The 22,046-nt window shown below is 38.7% G+C and overlaps 1 protein-coding gene and 1 pseudogene across 1 annotated transcript; both read right to left on the bottom strand.

Moving 5' to 3' along the window:
* Positions 1–8,700: 8,700 nt before the first annotated feature.
* LOC116082328 (olfactory receptor 12-like) lies at positions 8,701–9,627 on the bottom strand. Its single transcript, XM_031359217.1, has one exon. The coding sequence runs from the start codon at positions 9,625–9,627 to the stop codon at positions 8,701–8,703; it is 927 nt and encodes a 308-aa protein (XP_031215077.1).
* Positions 9,628–14,631: 5,004 nt separating this feature from the next.
* On the bottom strand, positions 14,632–15,660 carry LOC116081545 (annotated as a pseudogene).
* Positions 15,661–22,046: the final 6,386 nt, after the last annotated feature.

Below are 22,046 nucleotides of genomic sequence, written 5' to 3'. Positions count from 1 at the left end.
TCTGTGACTGGGGTCAGTGTTGAAAGGAGCTGACACGGGTCAGCACTAAGAGGCTGACTGGTGTTGGAGCAGGTAGTGACTGATGGGAGCTGCCGCCTATGGCATCAAGCAATTAGAAAAGAGAAAAGGAGGAAAATACACACACACATACACACACATACACACACACACACACATACACACACACACACACACACACACACACACACATACACACATACACACACACACATACACACACACACACACACACACACACACAGAGAGAGAGAGAGAGAGAGAGAGAGAGAGGAACTTAGAACAAAGTTTTTCTATTTAGAAACAAAATTACCTCATAGCCACAAGTTATACATTTTCTAAAAACAATAACCACAAAAACATATTCTTCAAAAATAGATTAAAATTATCACACAAGAGGAAATTACAACAGAATTATTGATTGTATATTCTTATTTTGAAACATATCCAACTAAACAATTCTTATCCATCTTTCTTTCCACAGGCTGATTGCAACCCTAAAGCAATTATTCTTTTGTCATAAAGTAACAAAGTTTAAGCAGTCCAAGCCTATACTAGCAAGTTTCTCCCTGTGCTTTGTTGACAACAATCCAATCTGTACTTACTAAGGAACAGGTCATGTTTTTTGCATCTTATTTTTGAAGTCTTGATCACCTAGACTGGCTAATCATTCGTTCTCTGTTCTTATATTCCTAATAGAATTGTTTGTTCTTTATTCATAACCTTTTTATTGCATAGTGCAAACTGATAACCTGTTACCACAACTCTAGATCACAACATCAAGGAACTCAGGCCCAATGTAGAGTGAATACTTTCTTTCGTCATTAACTTGTCCCAATCCTACTTTTCTTGCTAGTACAATTACATGATCACTATGCTTTTTTCACTAACTCATGCGGCTCTTGCCATTCGATGAAGAAGGGACATATTCCATTCTCAATTCTAACTTTAAACTTTCTATCAACTATGCTAACTTTACAAAATTATTTAAATCAGGATAGCTTCCTAAAATTACTTAAATCAAATCAGGAATTCCACTAAACATCTAAACAGCATTCTCAAGAAATTTAATCTTCATGTCGATCCTCAGGAAACTTGTCCAGAAGTAAACACACCAGGTTATAGGCAGTGAGGGCTTCACACCAAGCCAAATAAATGAGGAATGTGGCAATGACAAACATGAGAAGGCACATCCGTAGCCGGGCTGTGCCTCTTCAAAGTGCACTTATCATAGCTGAGTAAGATGGCTGTCTCCAAGGAGCCCACTTGCCCATTGCTAGCTCTTCCTGCATGGTGCCTGCCAATAAAACTTCCTGCCATCTATAAAAGTCTTCAAAAAGTTAGATTTTCCATTTTCTAAGGATTACATCCAAAGCCTCTCCCTTACCATTCCTCTCATGGAGGCTATTTTTAAAACAAAGTCTTCCATTCCCTTTAAGGCCCCCTCCTGTTTAGATCTCCATATATTGAATTGTTTCTGTCTAATGCTCTTCCTCTCACATCAAGGCCATGTCATGGTCTTGAGACTCTTTCATTCAAACAAATATCAAAGCCAAGGGGGCGGTTTATAAATTAGGTTTGGCTTTCTTTCTAGACTGACTATCAGTGCAATCTCTTATTTTAGTTAGTACAGAGTTGAAAGGTAAGCTAACAATAATTCTCCAGCCCCAATTGCTTTGTTCTTTTTTTCTCCACCAGGCTTTGAGCCCATAGATGTTCTGCTTATCCATTTTCTTTCACTAATTCCCCCTACTTTCTTCTTTTTCTTTCCAAACTTTTGTTTTATAAAACCATTTATAGGTGTTTTCAGTCCCACTCTACCCACTAATGGAATTCTGACTTCTGTATGAGCATTCACACTTAAGGTCACCCCTTTAATATGATGTTTTCAGGACACGAGGCCTTCCTTCTGCCTCTTTCCTAGAACCAGACTGTTCAGAGCTACAACTTGGTTGACCTAATCTGTTCCAGCCAGACCAATTCAAGGTTCCCTGATTCTATGGCTATGTCTAGATATTCTAGAGGGGATTACCATGCACACTTTAGGTTCTGGTACTGGGTCACCTTCTTGCCCCAGGGCTCATGGCTAGAAGCATTGATCTTTGCAATAATGAAAATAAACAGCCCTTGGAAATGTCTAAGACACTTTGAAGTCCATTTTTTCTCAGGGTTGATTGGCTAACCAATCCCTTCCCTCTTTCCAGTCTCTTTCTCTATCTCCCTGGCCAAAGGTCTTTAAGCATACCTCTTCCTATCAACAGCTACACATAGCCTAAAGCCTGAAGCTGCTAATCTATCTCCAGACTCTATGTACTTTTTTTTCTTGTAGCGAATTCATCACAACTCCCAAAGTAACTTTCTCTCTCTGATCCTTTTTATTAACACCATGTCACTTAGCATCCATGCCTTGACTCTTCAAAGCCAAAACCTCTGTCTACCTCCTTCCCAGTAAACTGCATATTAAAATTCTGAAAGAAAAATAAGTTGCTTAACTTTCAATTAGGCTTCTTCAAAACATCATTAGAGATCATTCAAAAATCTTCCCCTCAACACCTAAATATCCTTCAAATGATGAATAGATAATGAAAATGTGGAACATATTCACTGTGAAATCATTTTCAGCTATGAAGAAAAATAAAATCATGAACTTTGCAGGTAAATAGATGAAACTGGGAAAGACTATATTGAGCGAGGTAACCAAGAACAAATATAAAAATTTCTCTTTCCTATTAGAGGCTCCTATCTTTAAATCTTCAGATGTGAGTACATATTCTGTAGTAACTACAAAAACAAGAAATGTAAAAAGGGACCACTGCTAGGACAGGGAGTGGAGAAGCAATAGAGAGGAAAATACCATGGTACAAGTGATCTGATCAAGAAAATGCTAAACTGAGGCCTCTAATTAGGAAGAGAGAGAGGAAGAGGGAGAGAGGGAGAGAGAGAGACAGAAAGAGAAGGAGGATGGAAAAATAATAGTAAGTATATCTGAAAAAGTCATGAGATCATACTACTAATCAATGACCTTTAAAACTATAATAATGCAAGTCTGTACATAAGTATACATGTATAATTTAATTGAAAATTTCTTATCTGGGCTGACAATTCTCCCTCAAAGAGCAAAAGACCACCTAATAAAAACCCAACCCAACACCAGTCATGAGAAGCTTTTTTTTTTTGAATTGTTGTTCAAAGTTCCCCAATAGACTTCTAAAACAATGGACCTATTGTTATTGTCCTTGGTTGCTCATGTGAAGTAGAGGGTAAATCCTTATTGCTGAAGATACCATGTACTTCAGACGCCAGGCTAAAATACCTTTAACTGAAACTGAATTAATTGTCTCCTCCCTGAGAATTAGCTTTCATGGCATCAGAAGGTGCAATATAAGCTGCCAAAGGAGGAAAGAAATGAACAGTCCTACTCAGCTATCATTCCTATAAACCACAACGATGACCAGCAGAGCAGAATAACCTTAAGGCATGTATAACTTGGTGGTAACCAGTAGATCTCAAATTGGACTTGAAGTAATGGATCTCGGATAAGAACCTAAGCTTTACTAAATTGCATAATCGCCCTAACTACACATCAAAATCCCCCTACTTTACTAAATTGCATAATCCCCCTAACTACACATCAAATATTTGTCCTATATCCACAGATAAGTGCAGTTTTCATACATCATCAAGAAAACTTACTTTTTGCAACAGATCAACAGATATAGACCATTACAGAAAACCCCAGCAACTAAAAATACAGTTATGGAGTCCAGTCACAATGATTATAGCTACAAAACAACTCCAGTATATTGTAGAACAGAGGGCAAAAGGATTGCAAGAGCCTGGGGATCAGAGAATTTGCTGTGAGGCTATGTTTCTTAGTAATGTCAGAATCTACATCCATAAAGTCTCATCAACATGGCTGCCAAAAGATGAGCTAAATATGGACAATAATAATAGACATGACAAAGTTAACAGAGAAAATCCCACAAGGCCTCAAACTATACAAAGAACTAGAGACAGCTAACAATGCTGAAAGTGGAAGAAATAGCCTTCCCCAAGGAAATGCACACTCATTTATTGTCTATGGTCATCCCTGAGAACATACATACATGTAACATTATGCTTATGAAGCTAGTTATTTAAAAATTATGCATGTATATATGTATCATATGTGTCTACATCTAATATATGTCTATATCTCCCAATTAATGAAAAAAAGAGGTCACGAATTTGACAGACTAAGGAGGGGTATATAAGAAGGTGAGGAAGGAGAAGGGGGAAATGATGTAATTATATTATAATCTCAAGGACAAAGGAAAAAATGGTCAAAAATAAAACCCACTCTTCTCTCTCTTAGTGCCATATGTGGCCAGCAAAAGCCCACTCAGGGATTTCCCAAGGTTTCTTCATTCTCCTTAGTCCTATAAGCCACCTATCCCATAATCCAGGCACTCTCGTACGAATTTCTCAATTTTCCCTGGATGCTTCAGTTGGAATAAAACAGTCTATTACCCAGATCACTCATGCCTCTGCTAATTTTGGTACCTATCATGATGTCTAGTGCTAATATTCATGTGTTTGAGCATCTAGATTCCTTCTCAGAGAAATAACATATACAGGGAAAAATCCCTACACATTATGCATTCATGCAATCTAAATTTTGTAACATCTATGTTATTTTAGCCTCTTCCTGGGGTACTACCAGGTACCACAGACTGGTAATGAGGTTATAGAATTTATAAGAAAATTCATTATGGTACATTTTCACTATGGGGACATTTAGAGATCATTAATGCATCACAGACAGGCAGGAGGTCTGAATCCCTGTCATCCCTAGCTAGCACCTGGATACTTTTTTAGTTTCTATTAGCGTTGAAAAGTTATAGTTAGCTAGGTAACTGAGCCCATTATCATGAAACCAGAGTGATTTGGAGCCCTAGGAGGATGTGGAACTTGGGGTGGAGACTGTGTTACAGGAGCATAAAAATTGTACTTAGTAGGAGAACTCAGCAAAGAAGGGATCTGGGAAGCCATGAAATGGATTTGGACTATAAGAAACTACTGCCTTGTGTGAATCAGCATGCTTGCCAGTTTTCCCCGGCAGAACAACAGAATAAACTATTTGACTTTTGCAACTCTGAAGTATTCAATGGTCTCATTGTAAAATAAGGATCATTTCCTCCCAGAATTTGTGAGCTCATTCAGGATTTCTGAATTTGGGAAGAGAATCCATCAGTCTCTGGAAAGTGAGAGATGTGTCCTGCCTCACCTTTTGCTGGTACACTGTCTTGATCTTTGTCTCTCCCCAGCACTTTGAGATAAGATCTAAGAGGATTTTTAAGAGAAGTAAAATCAATTCAGGGGAATTTGAGCTCTCTGGGTGGTGGTGGGAGGCATGGCAGAATAACCAGGTAAATTCATGCATAAACCAAGGTAGGAAATTTGGATTATAAAGTCCCGTCTTGGTGGTTTCAGACTTTTAGACGAGTCGTAAACATGAGAAACAGTAAGACCTTATCCCGGAGCCCAGACAGGAAAAGCTGACATGAGAACTAACTTAATACTCCCTGATCATTGGGAAATTCAAGAGGATAAGAGTGTTATTGAGACATTAATTATATGATTATTCCAAAAAGTAACACAAAGGTCGTCAGAGAATTCAAGAAACCTCTGTAGGAAACACTCTGTAGTCTGTAGTTCATCACCTCAACAACCCTGTGCTGACAAAAGCCTGAGAGAGAAGACAACCTTCACACAGCTGCCAAAGGTTCTTCAAATGCATAGACTCATGAAAAACTGCTCTCTCTGGGACACAGCATTTAGAAGCAGTCTGTGCTGTGACTCACCAGCTCTCAATTCATGACACCAGGGACTGTGATTCAACAGCTCTCATTTCATGACACCAGGGTCCTCCATGCTTCTTGTTACACATGCTTTGTTGACCTGAATCACATGTTGTACAACTTTATAAAATCCCTAAAAGGTTTTAAAAAGTTGTACTTCTCTTTTGTTCTTTGGATTTGACCTGGAGGCTGCTCTCTAAAGAAGCTCTTCCCCCCTCCTCACCATTCCCTTCAATGTCACTATCTCTCTGCTCTTGTTAACTCTCTCCAGACTTTAAAGGGAAGCCTCCCCTTCTCTTGAAGGCCCTAGCATGTATAGATATCCATATCCTGTACTGTTTCTTTCTAGTGCTCTCTCTCACACCTTGAGGCCACACCATGGACTTGGAACCCTTTCATTCTAATAAACCTCATAGCTAAAAGGAATTATGAATTATGTGTCAGCTTCCTTTCTAGAATGGAAGCTGCTATTATCTATCATTTTACTTAACAAAAATCTCCTAAAATCAAAACTACAACGTGTAGTATTAGTGTAAAGATAGACAAATACATTAAGAGAAATAGTAAAATCTCCTGGAAACAAACCCTTTATTCTTATAGATATAACCAACGTTAAGAAATAGCCAAAAAATAATTCAGTAGAAAAATTAAACAATTCAAGTTTCCATAAATAATTCAGAAACTTTTTTTTTTGAGACAGGGTTTCTCTGTGCAGCCCTGGCTGTCCTGGAACTCACTCTGTAGACCAGACTGGCCTTGAACTCAGAAATCCACCTGTCTCTGCCTCCCAAGTGCTGGGACTAAAGGTGTGCACCATCACTGCCCAGCGGGTAATTTTTTTTTTAAGATTTATTTATTATTATAAATGAGTACACTGTAGCTGTCTTCAGACGCACCAGAAGAGGGCATCAGATTTCATTATGGGTAGTTGTGAGCCACCATGTGGTTGCTGGGATTTGAACTCATGACCTTTGGAAGAGCAGACATTGCTCTTACCCGTTGAGCCATCTCACCAGCCCCTCAGAAACATTTAAAGTCACACAAAAAGTGAAAATTTGAGCTAGGTTCATAAAATTAAATTTTAATTTAAAACTAAAACATAACATTATTTTTGAACCAATCATCAACATGAAATTATAAATCTGTAAAAATAAATAGCAGGAAGTTTTTGTGATTTTTGAATTGAGCAAAGATCTTTTAAAAGTTATATCTCATTTTTGAGACAGTGTCTGTATGATAACCAGCCTATCTTCAAACTCATAACCCTCTACCTCAGCTTTCTGAGTGATCAGATTGTAAGAATGCACCACAGTGCCAGCAGCAAAAGTCTCTCATGTAAGATAATGGAAGAACAACCAAAACATGAACAAATTAATGCACTGCACTCAATTAGACTTCCATTTTTATAAGGGTGTTGTAATATTGAGGTCTGCCTCCTACCCCCAGAACAGCTGTAGCCATTTTGGTCCATGCCTGCCAGTTATTTTATGTTGCTATAATATGCCTGCCAGTCATTGACACAAAATATAACTCGACTCAGAGCAGGGTCATGATGACCACTTAGGACCGATCAGAATAAAGCTCAGTTATGTTCTGTAGGTTCTGAGGTTTGCGTAGAAACCTGACAACCGTGAGCTCCACTCAGGACCGATCAGAATAAGGTTCAGTTAGAACCGTTCAGAGTGGCTAGCTGACATAGCTCCAGCTGAGCTGACCGCTAGGCAGCTCTTCCGTCACCTGCTCATGAGCTTGTGTGCTTTTTTCCCTCTATGAGCTGGCCCTGAGGAATGTTTGAGGTTGTAGCTTCAGCCCCAAATTCCAAGTTTTGGCCCTGATCAGTGCTAAAGTGTTCATTCAATAAACCATCCCTATCTGACTGAGGTTGGTGTTCATGTGGGTTGTAGGGTGACTCTTGGATCCCAACAGTTAAAAATAATGAAATGACAAGCTTCATCCTGAGAAGATTATTTTATAGTTCACAAAGGATATTGTAAAGATAACTTATTCTCCAGATGTAATTGTCTTGGAAGATTACTGCCTCAGTCTGCTGTCCTAGGCCTGGTTCTGGAAGCTTCTAGCCTCTGTACAATCTAATCTAGGCCTGTAATGTTCTCAGTCTCTGAAATTGCTGAGTAAGCTCACCTTTTCTAGTTCTTTCTGAACTCTGCCTGGCTGCTTCATCTCAGCTATTCTGGCTCAAACTCCTCTTCTAGCTAACTGACTCAATCTGGTTTCTCAGTAAATTGCTAAGGAAATGCATGGCACAGTGCACACTTGTTATCTTTACTATGGGATGATCATGCAAGTATACACATGTGTTAAAACACAATGTATTTTAATACTTCAGTTGAATAAATTGCTAGATTGCATGTTGATTAGGCTCCATAAAAGCTACTTCAAACAATTTATCAATGGAATTTGTCTAATTTATTATTAATTTTAATATTAAAATATGAATAGCTAATTTATATATTGCTAAATAGTTTGTATTGAAGCATTTTGAGTTTCTTTAATTTTGGAAAGATCTGTTTTACTACTTCATGATTTGCATTCAAGATAAATATTTTCTGATTGTATAATCATTTTATTATGAAGTTTGATTAAGCTCCTGTATATGAGGCAAAATAAACACATACCAATGCAATTATCCATTCTTTCAGTTTTACATTTTATTTCTTATCAGCCATGATTTCATTTATTGATAAATATATAAAAATAAAATATATTCTCTCTCTTAAATCAAAGACTTCATAAAAGGAACCATTACTAGAGTATAAATCATGAGAGTAACAATGAATTAGAGTAAAGTCTAGGTTAGTTTGTGAGACCTACATCCAGAGAATCAGGAAGAAAATCTCTGCTTGCTTCTTTTCAGTGCTTGCTTGACATCTTGGTTCCTCAGGCTGTATATGAGGGGGTTCAACATGGGAATGACAATAGTGTAGAAGATAGACACCACTTTGCTCTGCTCCATGGAGGAGACAGCACTGGGCTGTGCATACATAAAGAAAACAGTACCAAAAAACAAGCAGACACCAATCAAGTGGGAGGCACATGTGGAGAAAGCTTTCTGGCGTCCCTGCACTGTGTGGATCTTCAATATTGTTGAAATGATATAGACGTATGAAACAAAAACAGTCAAGAAGGTACTGACAATAATGGAACCACATAAAGCAAGAAGCACCAGCTGGTTTATAAAGGTGTCTGAACATGCGAGTGATAAGAGTGGTGGGACGTCACAGAAGAAGTCATTGATCTCATTGGACCCACAAAAAGACAAAGTGAAGGTCATTGTGGTTTGAGTGACAGCATTCACTGCACCCCATGAATAGGACCCAGATACTAACAATCCACAGACCCAGTGAGACATACTCACAGAGTATAGAAGAGGGTTACAGATGGCAATGAAGCGGTCATAGGCCATGGCAGCCAGGAGAAAAGCTTCTGTGGTACCAAAAAGAGACAAAAAAAAGAATTGTGTAGCACACCCACCAAAGGATATTGTATGGTCCTGCTTCAAGCAGTTTACCAGAGCTCTAGGAGCAATTGTGGAAGAATAGCAGATGTCCAAAACGGAAAGGCTCTGGAGGAAGGCATACATAGGAGTATGGAGGTGTGCATCCATCCTGATAATTATAATCATGCCCAAATTCCCCACCACTGCTATAATATACAAAAGTAAAAAAATCAGAAATAGGAACACTTGTATACCAGGACCTCCTTTGAATCCAAGTAGAATAAACTCTGAGACATGTGTAAAATTTGTCATTTTATAACCAGAGCCACAAAGGATGGAAGAGAAAGAGGAGAAACAACAAGAAGAAAAATTTCATACTTTACTACCTTTATCGGATTAAATTAGATTATAGACTTTTGTGTAGCATGAGAATCATTGTTTATAACTTGATCTACTGTGTCCCATATGCATGAAAAACAGGAATAGGCGTAGCTGCAGGAGAAAGGAATTGGAAACAAATAAGTATTGTAATACAAAGAATCAGCATCTATGAATACATCAATATTATGCTCATCTTATCTTATCAGCAATGCAAAGGACATGAAACTATGAGGTATTTTAAATCATGTAATTACTTTATTCTTAATTCATAAAAATATGGATAAGTTTCAAAATTAAACTGCAAAAATAAGGGCTACAGGTATAGCTCAATACCTGTAGTAAAGTATAGTACAATACTTCAATAGTAAAGTGTTTGCATAGTAGTCCCAAGGTTCTAAATTCAATCCCCAGAAACATAAAAAGAGCACAAAGACAGACATGAGGATACATGAGATATAACTATTGATTCAGTTATACATTTTAAGAATTGGTATATTGAGTACACTATGGAGATGCTGGCAAATTAAAAGTACTGTGCAAAATAATTTCAGTTAGAGTCCCATGTTCCAATACTCAATTTCAAACTGATGCTATAACATATCTTAGATTTAAAAGCTTCAGACAAAAACCTCTATCTTTCTAGAAGACATGACTACAGAATGAGCCTCAGTACTGCACACTCCTTTTTCCGTTTAAAGAGCTAAAGGAGAAATCTCCACTTCTAAGAACATCTTATATTGCTTGGTGTGTGGTCTTCTATTTCCTAAGTTGGCAGCTTAGCATACACTCTTTCTAACCTTTCTGGTCTCTGGTCTTTTGTCTTTCATGTTTTGTATCTGTTCATCCTTTTAATCCTTATAAGGTCCCTTATGATGACCGCAGATCCTTCTAGATAGGTCACAATAATCTCATTTCCCTATTCTTCATAACTGTGTCTGAAAATCTCCTTTTATAAGGTAACATGACATATTCACAAGATCCATAAGCTATGCTGTGTATATCATGAGAGGTATTATTCATTCCATAAAAATATTTATTGGATACATTCTAGAGAAACTAATGAATTTTTTAAAGATATAAGACAAAAATAAATCAAACTATATACATAACTTATGTACATAACATAATAACATAGTACATAAGTTTCTTATAAAATTAGATCTTTTCATTGTAATTAATGTGCTCTTTCTTGAATATGTGTTTGTTAAACTATTTTTCTCTTACGTTTTCCATCTCTGATACACACTTCTTCATGAACTATTATACAAATACCACATAAAACATAATTTAATTTAGTACCTTCTCTTAAGAAACACTTGTACTTCAGTAAATTGAGATTTTGTGGTATAGTGAGATATCATTTTTTAAAACAATAAGTGATGAAGCTGTGTATTTATGAAGTAGGTATTTGTATGCATGCGGATGTTTGCAATTTTGAAAAATTTTGGCTACTGTTTTCTACTTTGCTTATATATTACTAGGAACCTCTAACACGCAAAGTAGAGATATGAAATGGTGAAAGAGTTCAGTGTACTAGTATCTGAGATAATAAGACCCTGGTATCAAAAACCCTGGCCTTAGTATTACCACTTTTCTGGTATCTTGACCTGTCAGGTGTGGATATTAAAAGTGATGGCTCACTGTGAAGACTAAAGCATTTAGTAGGGGAAAGTATGTTTCAGAATCCTGGCATACAGTAAGCCCAGTCTCAGTTTTACAGTTATTAATAGTTTAGAGGACATTGTTTCTCCAATGAATTTGGATTGAAGTCTGTTATGTTCGTGAATCAATTGTTATTCTCAGCAAAGAATGATTGAATCAGAAGCTCCATCTATTTAACTGAAATTCAAATATACTTAATTGGCCACAGGGTCTTTGAGAAAGCATTATATTTTCTATAAAAAAGACCTCACCTAAATATGTAGTGTCTCTCCTTCCCTTTCTAGCTGACCCTTGAGTTCCTCTTCAACTCTGCAGTAAATTATGTACACACAAAATTTCCACAGCCCAATTTTGCAAGAGGTAAGAATAAAGAATATATAGTTCCCGTGGCATTGGTCATCAGAGATTTATTCCCAGAGGTTCTGTTTTAACAAGAAGAGTTTGCTCACTCAGGCAACTGGAAAAGAAGTCCTAGAGTAAAGATTTGAAAGCAAAACAAAACAAAATTCAAATAATAACACCCATTTTAAAAAATAGTAATCTGTGCTTATAAGCTTCAAAAATGAAATTTTGCCTGACACTGCCCTAGAACTATGATCTAAGACTGTGTGGACATATATGAGTCACATCCCAATACTGGTCAGGCATCTGGCTTTCTGTGACTAACATAAAACACCAAGACAGGGAAATATTGCTGTTATATTTGGTGATGTACTTCAGATTGTGTTTTTGTTATACTAAAATAAGAAATAGCAGAAAAGGAATAAAGATTCTGACTTATTATAGGGACAACTAATACCCATACCACTTATCATTTCTGAAAGCATGTCATAATGTTAGCTTGTATAACATACAATAAAATACTTGCTCTTATGAAAATTCCTGCAAGTCCATAATTTTAAAATCATATAAATGAAAATTAAGAAATTGAGACATAAGAAATTAATGTCATTTAGAGTGTAATTAGTGAAATTAGAATAAAAAACCCAAACAACCTTTATGTGGTTTGATATTTGCCTTTACATTTTCTAACATTTTACTGAAATACATATTATTTCCAAAGTGGTTGTACCAGCTTGCAATCCCAGCAGTAACAGAGGAGTGTTCCCCTTTCTTCATATCTTCACCAGCATCTGCTGTCACCCAAGGTTTTGATCTTAGCCATTCTTATTGGCATAAGGTAGAATCTCAGGGTTGTTTTGATTTGCATTTCTGTGATAGCTAAGGATGTTGAACATTTCTTTAGTGCTTCTTGGCCATTCAAGATTTCTCAGCTGAGAATTCTTTGTTTAGCTCTGTACTCCATTTTTTAATTGGGTTATTTGGCTTTCTGGAGTCTAACTCTTGAGTTATTTGTATATTTTGTACATTAGCCCTCTATCAGATGTAGGGTTAGTAAGGATCTTTTCCCAATCTGTAGGTTGCCAATTTGTCCTATTGACAGTGTCCTTTGCCTTTGCTTTTCAGTTTTATGAGGTCCCATTTGTCAATTTTTGATCCTACAGCCTGAGGTTTTGCTGTTCTGTTCAGGAAATTTTCCCCTGTGCCTATTTACTCAAGGCTCTTTCCCACTTTCTCTTTTATTAGATTTAACATATCTGGTTTTATGTGGAGGTCTTTGATCTACTTGGATTTGAACTTTGTACAAGGAGATAAGAATGGATCAATTTGCATTCTTCTACATTCAGGCCACCAGTTGAACCAATCTGGGGGTTCCTCAGAAAATTGGAAGTAGTTCTACCTGAAGACCCAGCTATACACTCCTGGGCATATACCCAAAAGATGCTCCAACATATAAAAAGGACACATGCTCCACTATGTTCATAGCAGCCTTATTTATAATAGCCAGAAGCTAGAAACAGCCCAAATGTCCTTCAACAAAGGACATTCAGAAAATGTGGTACATTTACACAATGGCATACCACTCAGCTATTAAAGACAACTTCACGAATTTTGCAGGCAATGGATGGAACTAGAAAATATCCTCAGTGAAGTAACTCAGACCCAAAAAGGACACACATGGTATATACTTGCTGATAAGTGGATATTAGTCCAAAAGTTCAGAATACCTATGATAGAACTCACAAACTATATGAAGCTTAACAAGAAGGGAGGCCAAAATGTGGATGCTTCAATGTCACTTAGAAGGGGGAACAATAATAATAATCAAGGGAGGTAAAGGGAGGGAAGGACCTGGGTAGGACAGGGGAGGGGGAGGGGAGATGGCAGATGGGAGACTAAGGAGGAGACAACATTTGAAATGTAAATAAATAAAATAATCAACAAAAATAAAATAAAATATAAATAAAGAAATACATATTACTTTAATTACATTTATGTACATATAACTGAACTATGTGTATGTACATATAGTTGAATTGTATGGATGTACATAACAAAGTTCAAATTCTATACTGAATTTAGAAATTTAGAAAAACTTAAAGCAATCCCACTAAAATCAGGGACAAGGAAGGTTGTCCACTCTCCCCTTATTTATTAAATTATAATCCTAGAAGTTCTAGCCAGAGCAATTAGACAACAAAAGGAGACTAAAAGGAAACAAATTGAGAAGGAGGAAGTCAAGATATCTATTTGTGGATGATATGATAGTATACATAAGTGACCCAAAAAATTCTACCAGAGAACTCCTACAGCTGATAAACAACTTCAGCAAAGTGACCAGATATAAAATTAATTCTAACAAACTAGTAGCCTTCCTCTACTGAAAGGATAAATGAGCTGAGAAAGAAATTAGGGAAATGACACTCTTCACAATAGTCACAAACAATATAAAGTATCTGGGTGTGATTCTAACCAAACAAGTGAAAGATCTGTATGACAAGAACTTCAAGTCTCTGAAGAAAGAAATCGAAGAAGACCTCAGAAGATGGAAAGATCTCCCATGCTCTAGAATTTCTTCACTCTAGGAACTTTTATTATAACTGTCACATAGATAAAATTAGGAAAATGGCTAAAAGAATGTATCATAAAATATTTATATTTGAGATACACTATCAAAAAAGAAAACCAAATCTAATGAGACTGGTATGGCAAATATATGGCTATGAAATGAAAAATGTTATTCTAAACCTATAATCTATTGATAGAGACATAATATTTGGATGATTTCCACTGAATTTGTCATTTTAAAATCTTTTAATGTTCAGCCCCATATAACATTATAAAGTGAATCTTTTTTGTTGCTCTTGTTAGAGCAAGTCACTAAAGCATATACCAAATAATTTTATTATAGGTTTTGATTGCCAGATAATTTTATACAGTTTGTTTCATAATAGCTATGAAGATTTCAAGATTTAGAGGTATGTAGCCATTTTTTTTTTCACCAAAAATGTTATGTAGGGCCACTTTTACATCTGAATTTCTAAAGCTATAAATTACAGGATTCAGGCTGGGAGGTAACAGAGAGTAGAACACTGATATAAAGAGGTTCAGTGATGGTGGGGATTTTGCTGTTGAGCCTAGATATGCAGCAAATCCAGGAGATAGAAACAAGGTAAGATGGGATATACAAGGAGAGAAAATTTAAACCTTCCTTGTATAGAAGAAATTCTCAGAATTACAGTGAAAATGTGAACATAGGAAAGAACCACCAATGTAAAACGCGTGAAGGTGAAGCAACAGCTAGTAATAATAAACACATCTTCTAGAATTTGGTCTCCAAAACAAGCAAGTCTAAGAAGTGATGCGATATCACAGAAGAATTGATACAGATATCACAGAAGAATTGATACAGATATTACAGAAGAATTGATACACTACACTTGGGCCAAGAAATGTACAGAGAACATTCCTGTGGCATGAACCGACCCATAGATACACCCACTGAGCCACGCTGCTGCCACCATCTGAAAACAGGCGTCTTGATTTGTTATGGCTTCATAGTGCAGGGGAAAGCAAATGACAGCATAGCGGTCATAGGACATCAGCAAAAGCAGGGCAAACTCAGTGCCTGCCAGAAATATAACACAGAAAACTTGTAAAACACATCCCAGGAAAGGGATGGAATGGGTGTTAGTCACAGAGTTCACTATGGATTTGGGAACAGTGACAGAAATATAACAGATATCAATCAGGGACAAATTCTTCAGAAAGACATACATAGGGGACTGGAGATGCTGGTCGAAGGTAGTAATGGTGATAATGAGGAAGTTTCCCACTAGTGGTCCCAGGTAAATCAAGAAGAAAAGTGTGGCACACAATGTCTGCAGCACCTGCTCATCTTGGGTATCCCATGAGCAAGAATTCCATGAATTCTGTTGTGTTGGTTATTGTGTCAGTCATTGGGGTTCCCGTCAGGGGAAAATACAAGGGAAACTATTATTGTTTCAGTTACTTGTATCTCCCTGTTCTAATTTTGTGATTTTTTTTTAAAAAAATAATTATTGATTTGTTTTATTCAGTTCTCATTGATATCTTTGCAATATATTATAGGGTGAATGACATCTTGCAAACTGGAAGTTATCAGTCCTGGAAAGTTTTTAAAAAGGGTTTTAAAAACAGTTTATCTTTTGTAAAGAGGTATTAAATACTGTTACCAAGTGTGGGACAATGTTATCAAATGATACAATGAATTTTATATAGTAAATAGACAGTCCCTGTCACCCTGAGAAGGGATAGGAGGCCCCACACAGAGCAGTGGCAGCAGAATGCACACTTCTCTCCTGTAGGCCTTCACTTTTTCAAGTAAAGTTAAACTGCTTTTTGTTGATTTATTAGCAACACAAGTTCCTTCTAGACTGATAAAAACTAAAAACAACAGAGAACCAGTTAAAATAAGCTTAGCCACCAAGAGATGAAACTCTTTATCTTCATTAAAATAAATCTTGTCACACACACCACTCAGCTTTCTTACTGAGTTTTCAGTATCTTATTTATTATTATTATTATTATTATTATTATTATTATTATTATTATTATTAACCATTCCATTCATTTACATATCAAATGATATCCCCCTCCCTAGTTACCCCTCCACAATCCCACTCCCACATCCGACCTGGGAGAGAGGAAGGGGAGGAAATAAAGGGGGCAGTATCAGGTACTGGAGGGGACAGGAGAGAGGTACAAAGGGTCAGGAAATCGAATAAAAATATGTATAAGTGGGGGATGAGGAACTGGGGGTAGCCACTGGAGGGTCACAGACATCGATAGGCTCCCAGGACCCAATGGGGATGACTTTAGCTGAAATTTGGGCAGCGAAAGGGAGATCGAACCTGTAGAAACCACCTCCAGTAGATAGGCACTGCCCCCAGTCAAGGGATGGGACCAGCAACCCATCTCGAAGTTTTTAACCCAGTTCCCAGTTCAATGTTCCCATCCAAAGAAAAGACAGGGACAAAAAATAGAGCAGAGGCTGAAGGAAGGGCCACCCTGTCTGCAGACACTAAACCCTGACACTATTGCTGTTGCCAAGAGGCACTTGCAAGATGGGAACTTGGTGTGGTTGTTTCTTGGGAGGTTCTGCCAGTAACTGACCAATGCAGATGTGGATTCTGCATGTGCCAACCATCAGACTGAACTCAGGGACCCTGTTGGGGGAGCTGGCAGAAGGACTGGAGGAGTGGAGAGGGATTGCAACCCCATAGGAAGAACAATGTTGGCTGGCTGGACCATCCAGTGCCCCCAGGGACTAGCCCACCAACCAAGGAGTGTACAAGGAAGGATCCATGGCTCCAGATACATAAGTAGCATAGAATGGCCTAGTCTGACATCAATAGGAGTGGAGGCCCTTGGTCCTGTGGAGGCTGGATGCCCCTGGGTGGGGAGATGCTGGAGCCGTGGAGTGGGAGTGGGTGGGTGGGTGGAATAGCACCCTCATAGAGGCAAAGGGGAGTGGGGAGAGGGTGGATGTGGGAGTTTTTAGTATCTTTATACTCTGAGTTGGAATATCCACAAAGCTCTCAAGAAGGACTATTTTATCACAGAAAGACAACTCTAAACTTTTCATTCAGTGGTAGTTTGAATGAAAATGGCCCCCGTAGGCCCATAGGGAGTGGCACTGTTAGGAAGTATGGCCTTGTTGGAGTAGGTGTGGCTTTGATGGGGAAAATGTGTCCCTGTGGGTGGGTTTTGAGGTCCCAGACAGACGCGCAAGACAAGTCTAATGTCTAACCCTCTTCCTGCTGTCTACTGAGCTAGTTGTAGAACACTCCACTACCTCTCCAGCACCATGTCTGTCTGTGTGTTGCCATGGTTCCCACCATGATGACAGTGGAATGAACCTGGGAACTCTAAGCCAGACCAATTAAACATTTCCTTTTTTAAGAGCTGCTGTGATCATGCTATCTCTTCACAGGTACAGAAACCCTAAGACTTATTCTAATGTTGCTTTTTTTTTTTAAAGATGGGGTCTCATCATTCAGTCTCATCTCAAATATACTAGATAGCTGAGGCCGGCTTAGAATTTCTGGCCCTTTTGCCCCCACCCCTCAATTGCTCTTGGTTTAAAACATAAACAAACAAACGAACGACACTGACCTTTTGGCAAAGCAATGGGACAATATAAATAGTGTCGTGCTTGGTTTCTGGTTCTGCCCCGGACTGTACAGAGTCACTCACTTTAGGCTCAGAATTCTTGTGCTTCGGACATAGAAAATGGTTCATCTACTATCATTCTGGTGCTTTATGTTCAGGAAAGAGGAAATGACCTGGATCAGCAGGTGGTTCTTAAGTGACAGGGCCCTGGGAGAAGCAGCACTGGGAATGAATAAGAGAATGAAGAAGATAAGAAAGTTGGGAACTGGAGGTCTTATATAAGCTGATGGCTTATGCCAAGCTAATTTATTAACAAGTACAACATCTTATATACATTATGTAGGGAAGAAATGGGACAGAGTCAGCAGAAAGCTATGTAAAATGGGAGGAAATCAGGAGGAAGAAAATCAATCAATATTTCTCAAAAGGAACAAGCATACCTCAAGTGCATCATAGATTGAGCACTTCAGGGGGAAAAGACAGGTTCTCATGAACAAAAACCTTAACACCTCAGAGGCTCTGACCTTAGTTGTAGACCAGATCTTGCCAAGTTTGTATCTGGGCAAGGGACACAGAACTAGTATTATCTTTGTTCTTTCATTGGGACCAGGGTGACCCAAGGATCTCTCAGAGCCCCAATGAAAGGACGAAGATCAGAACTTTCATATGTGGTGATGAGCTTGGGATAGGATAAGAGCTTAACAGCTAGAAAGAGTGATGAAGAATGAAGGAAATACCTATTTCCCATTTTAGGATTCACCAGCTGGTTCTCTTCATCTTCTTCTGTTCTTTTGAGACAACACTTTTCCCAGCTTTCCAGTAGTGACTTGTTATTATGCAGCCTAACAGTTACTATCCCTTTCCATATTAGTGCAAACTGGTCTATAACACTCATGGCTACAAAAGCCTGCGTTACTGAGTTGGACCCCTGCTATTCAGGGATGACAGATTTCATATTTCTCCTTTCTAGAATGTTCTATCTCTACCCTGAAGGTCTTGCAGGGGTCTTTGTCAGAAGAACTGTAGTTCTAAGTGACAGAAGTCCCTGGAACTCCTTCTTTCTAATTTTTTTTATGAGATGGTTTGCTACAGAGAGGCTATGACTTGGTTTTGAAAATCAGATTCACTTTATTTGATGCTAAACACAGCTTTTGAAATTTACTAGCCATGTACTATATAGTACTGAGATGCCAAATCTTTTAAATTCAGACTCCATTTTAGAGAACCTGACCTAAGTTTGAACTCAGGTAGAGTAACAGGCACCTAACATCAGTTTCCAAGTTGCCCCCCACCAAATCCCAACCCTAGCTCCAGTCTCTAGGCTAATCCCTAACAAGACCAGCGTTTCCAGGTTATACCCTCAACAAGACCAGTATCTCCAGGTTATTCCCCTAACAAACCTGCATCCCCGGGTTACAAGCTACCTGTACCCTTGCCTAACGACCACCAATGCAGAGGGGAGCAGAAGTTAAGTGTATGATATGACTCCCAGCACCAGCCAATTATGTTAAAGGCCATTGTAGCTTTCCAATTGGATGCTTGCACACATACTCCCTGCTTGCTGCTTACTATAAAGCATTGCCCTGATAGACATTTGGGGCTCCCCCACCACCAAAACCATCCTGCATGACAGTGGTGCATTGGGGATGGGGGTGGGGCTGAGCTAGCTCAAATAGAATAAAGACCTTGCTGTGAGTTGCATTAGATTGGCTCCTGTCTGTTTTGGGGGGATCACTAACACTTCCCTGGCACAACAGTACTATAGCCATCAACTACAAGCAACAACTAAACACTTGAAGTTTTAGCCTCAGCCAAGGCAGTGACTTAAATGAGGTACATCAGTGAAATAGGCTTCACTTGATTCTTTTTCCTTACTATTGTTACTGCAAACATGTTTTTCACTCTCTTTCTATTGGACAGCACAACACTAAAATGCCAGTCAATCACTATCTTAGAAGACAGGAGTGGTATGGAGAGTACAGAAAGGTTCATCAGCCTCACTCTGACCTTGCAAGCCTGGAAGAGATCTCACAAATTCCAGGATCCACTCACTCAAAAGTGAGATTCTGCCCACATTTATGCTATCCTGGCCTATGAAGACCTAGGCTGCTCTACCTAGGTTCATGGAGGGTTTAAGCAGGAACTGGCAATTCTGGGTAAATAGAAAGTTAGATAGTATCAGAGACAGGGATCAAAACCTTATTGGTAGCCATATTCTTCTCTTACCTATTTGTTTGTGTCCTGGGATACCCATCTATATGAATGCCTTTCTTTTTTCCTGCTTAATGGCATGTTTAGCTAAACTAAGAAACAAGTGTCCTTGAGGTGCTTACACTTATCAGAGGAAATGAAAAACTGTCTTACAGATGGCTGTCTGCTTCTGAGAATACCAGCAGGAGCTTCTGGTGTTATCCATCCCCTATCTAGTATCAACATTCCAGATGGATTTACTTTTCTACCTCACACACCCTGTCTGTCACTTCACTGGTCCATGTTTGGAGTCTAGGCCTGGCTCACAGGCTTAGGTGCTGGAGTAGATGGGGAAGCCCCTCTTGGGAACTCTCAGAATGTCTGAAACTATTCCCAAGCAAAACCTCATCTGTGTTGAGGTCTCCAGATTTACATTGCAGAGCTGGGTCTAGCTCTCACAGGCAAGTACCAGGAGATTACCTCTGTCTGAGCAGATTAGATGACTGTGACAGGAGACAGGGAGGGTCATGGGACCATCATCCTAAAACTACAATTCCCATAAACCTCTGTGTCCTCTTGCTCCCTGCAGCGTTGGTCAGTGGGTTAAGAGGATAAAGTGTCTGTTTATCTCTGCCCCGAAGAACCCTGTTTTTCCACATTTCCAGAATCCTGGGAATAACAATAAACCACCAAATAATCTTTAGTTGGATTCTGGGGAAAGGCAGTTGCAGATAGACATTAATTAACATTTGAAACACAGCAGAATATGAGAAACAATAAGGAAACTTGAACTACCCAGTTGGATAGCATTCAGATGACTTCAGAAGTCATGCAAATGACTTATGCTCAAAGACTATATACCAAAGTATGGACAGTTATGTACATAACTGTGCCTACAGGTATATGGAGAGATCAGAGGACAACTTGGGTCTTCTGCCTGGAACATCCACCTTGGTTTTTAAGACACGGCCTCTCACTGACCTGAACCTCCCTGTTTAAGTTAGGCTTACTGGCCAGCAAGCCCCAGGTATCACCTGTCTTTTCTCCCACAATGTTGTCCACCACACCCTTCACCTTTTTACTTGAGTTTTGTGGATGGAATTCCTGCTTCTGCCACCCAAATGCTGGGATCTCACAAATGTGCCACTATGCCAGGTTCAAGCTCAAATATATTTTGACTTAAAACACATACTGATATTTATCAGATACTACTAAGTAGGGGCTTCTAGTCTTTGCCTCACTTGCAGTCTAAGATCAAAAGGTAGAGATGGGAACTGTAGAGAGTAGAACAGAAGGTAAAGATAGGAGTTCTCATGGTAGCAGTGGCTTTTCTGAAGTGGTGACAAGCTGAGCTTTGAAGGATGTCAAGGATGAATGGAGCAATGAGTCCTCAGACAGGAGATTCAAAGGCATGACAAAGAATGCTGTGCATCTATTCCATTTGCCATGTCTATAAAATAGTAATCGAAGAAAGAAGAAATCAGAGTCATACATAGATACCATAGAACTTCAAGAATGCTCCTTTAGAGATAAGATATAGCTTAATGGTAAGGGGTTTGCCTAGCAGTGTGAAGCTCAGGTTCAGTTGCTGGTAGGGGTGGGGCAGCCCCAACAGTGTGTTTCTTCTTTCTTGTCGGTTCTTCTTGAGGCAACAGAGGGGGGAGAGCATAGGTGGAGGCTAAGACTTAGGGAAATTTAGGGTTGCTGTATAATAAGGAGTTTACTTATCTAAGTTAGTATGCTATTGTAGCTGACCTGCCTTCTGTGATCCTCTGAGGGCAGAGACTGCAGTTTCTGGCACTTAGCACCTCATCCTAAAACAGCAGGAGATTAAGGATTAGTTGCTAGAGCCTTTCCCTCTTTTCCAGATGCCTCTCACTTGTCAGGCTAGGGGGAAGTTTGGAGCAAGAAACTTCTATTGAAACAGGAGAAGAAAATAACACTCCAGTTTGCAATCCCACCAGCAATGCAGTAATGTTCCTCTTCCTCCACAACCTCTCCAG

The sequence above is a fragment of the Mastomys coucha genome, unplaced genomic scaffold (assembly GCF_008632895.1).
Source record: "Mastomys coucha isolate ucsf_1 unplaced genomic scaffold, UCSF_Mcou_1 pScaffold7, whole genome shotgun sequence".
Taxonomy (NCBI): domain Eukaryota; kingdom Metazoa; phylum Chordata; class Mammalia; order Rodentia; family Muridae; genus Mastomys; species Mastomys coucha.
Note: the sequence above shows the minus strand (reverse complement) of the source record. Positions and strands in the feature narration are given on the sequence as shown.

Bases quoted from the DNA above. Each gene is read 5' to 3' on its own strand.
- LOC116082328 (XM_031359217.1), bottom strand. From the start codon at position 9,627: ATGACAAATTTTACACATGTCTCAGAGTTTATTCTACTTGGATTCAAA.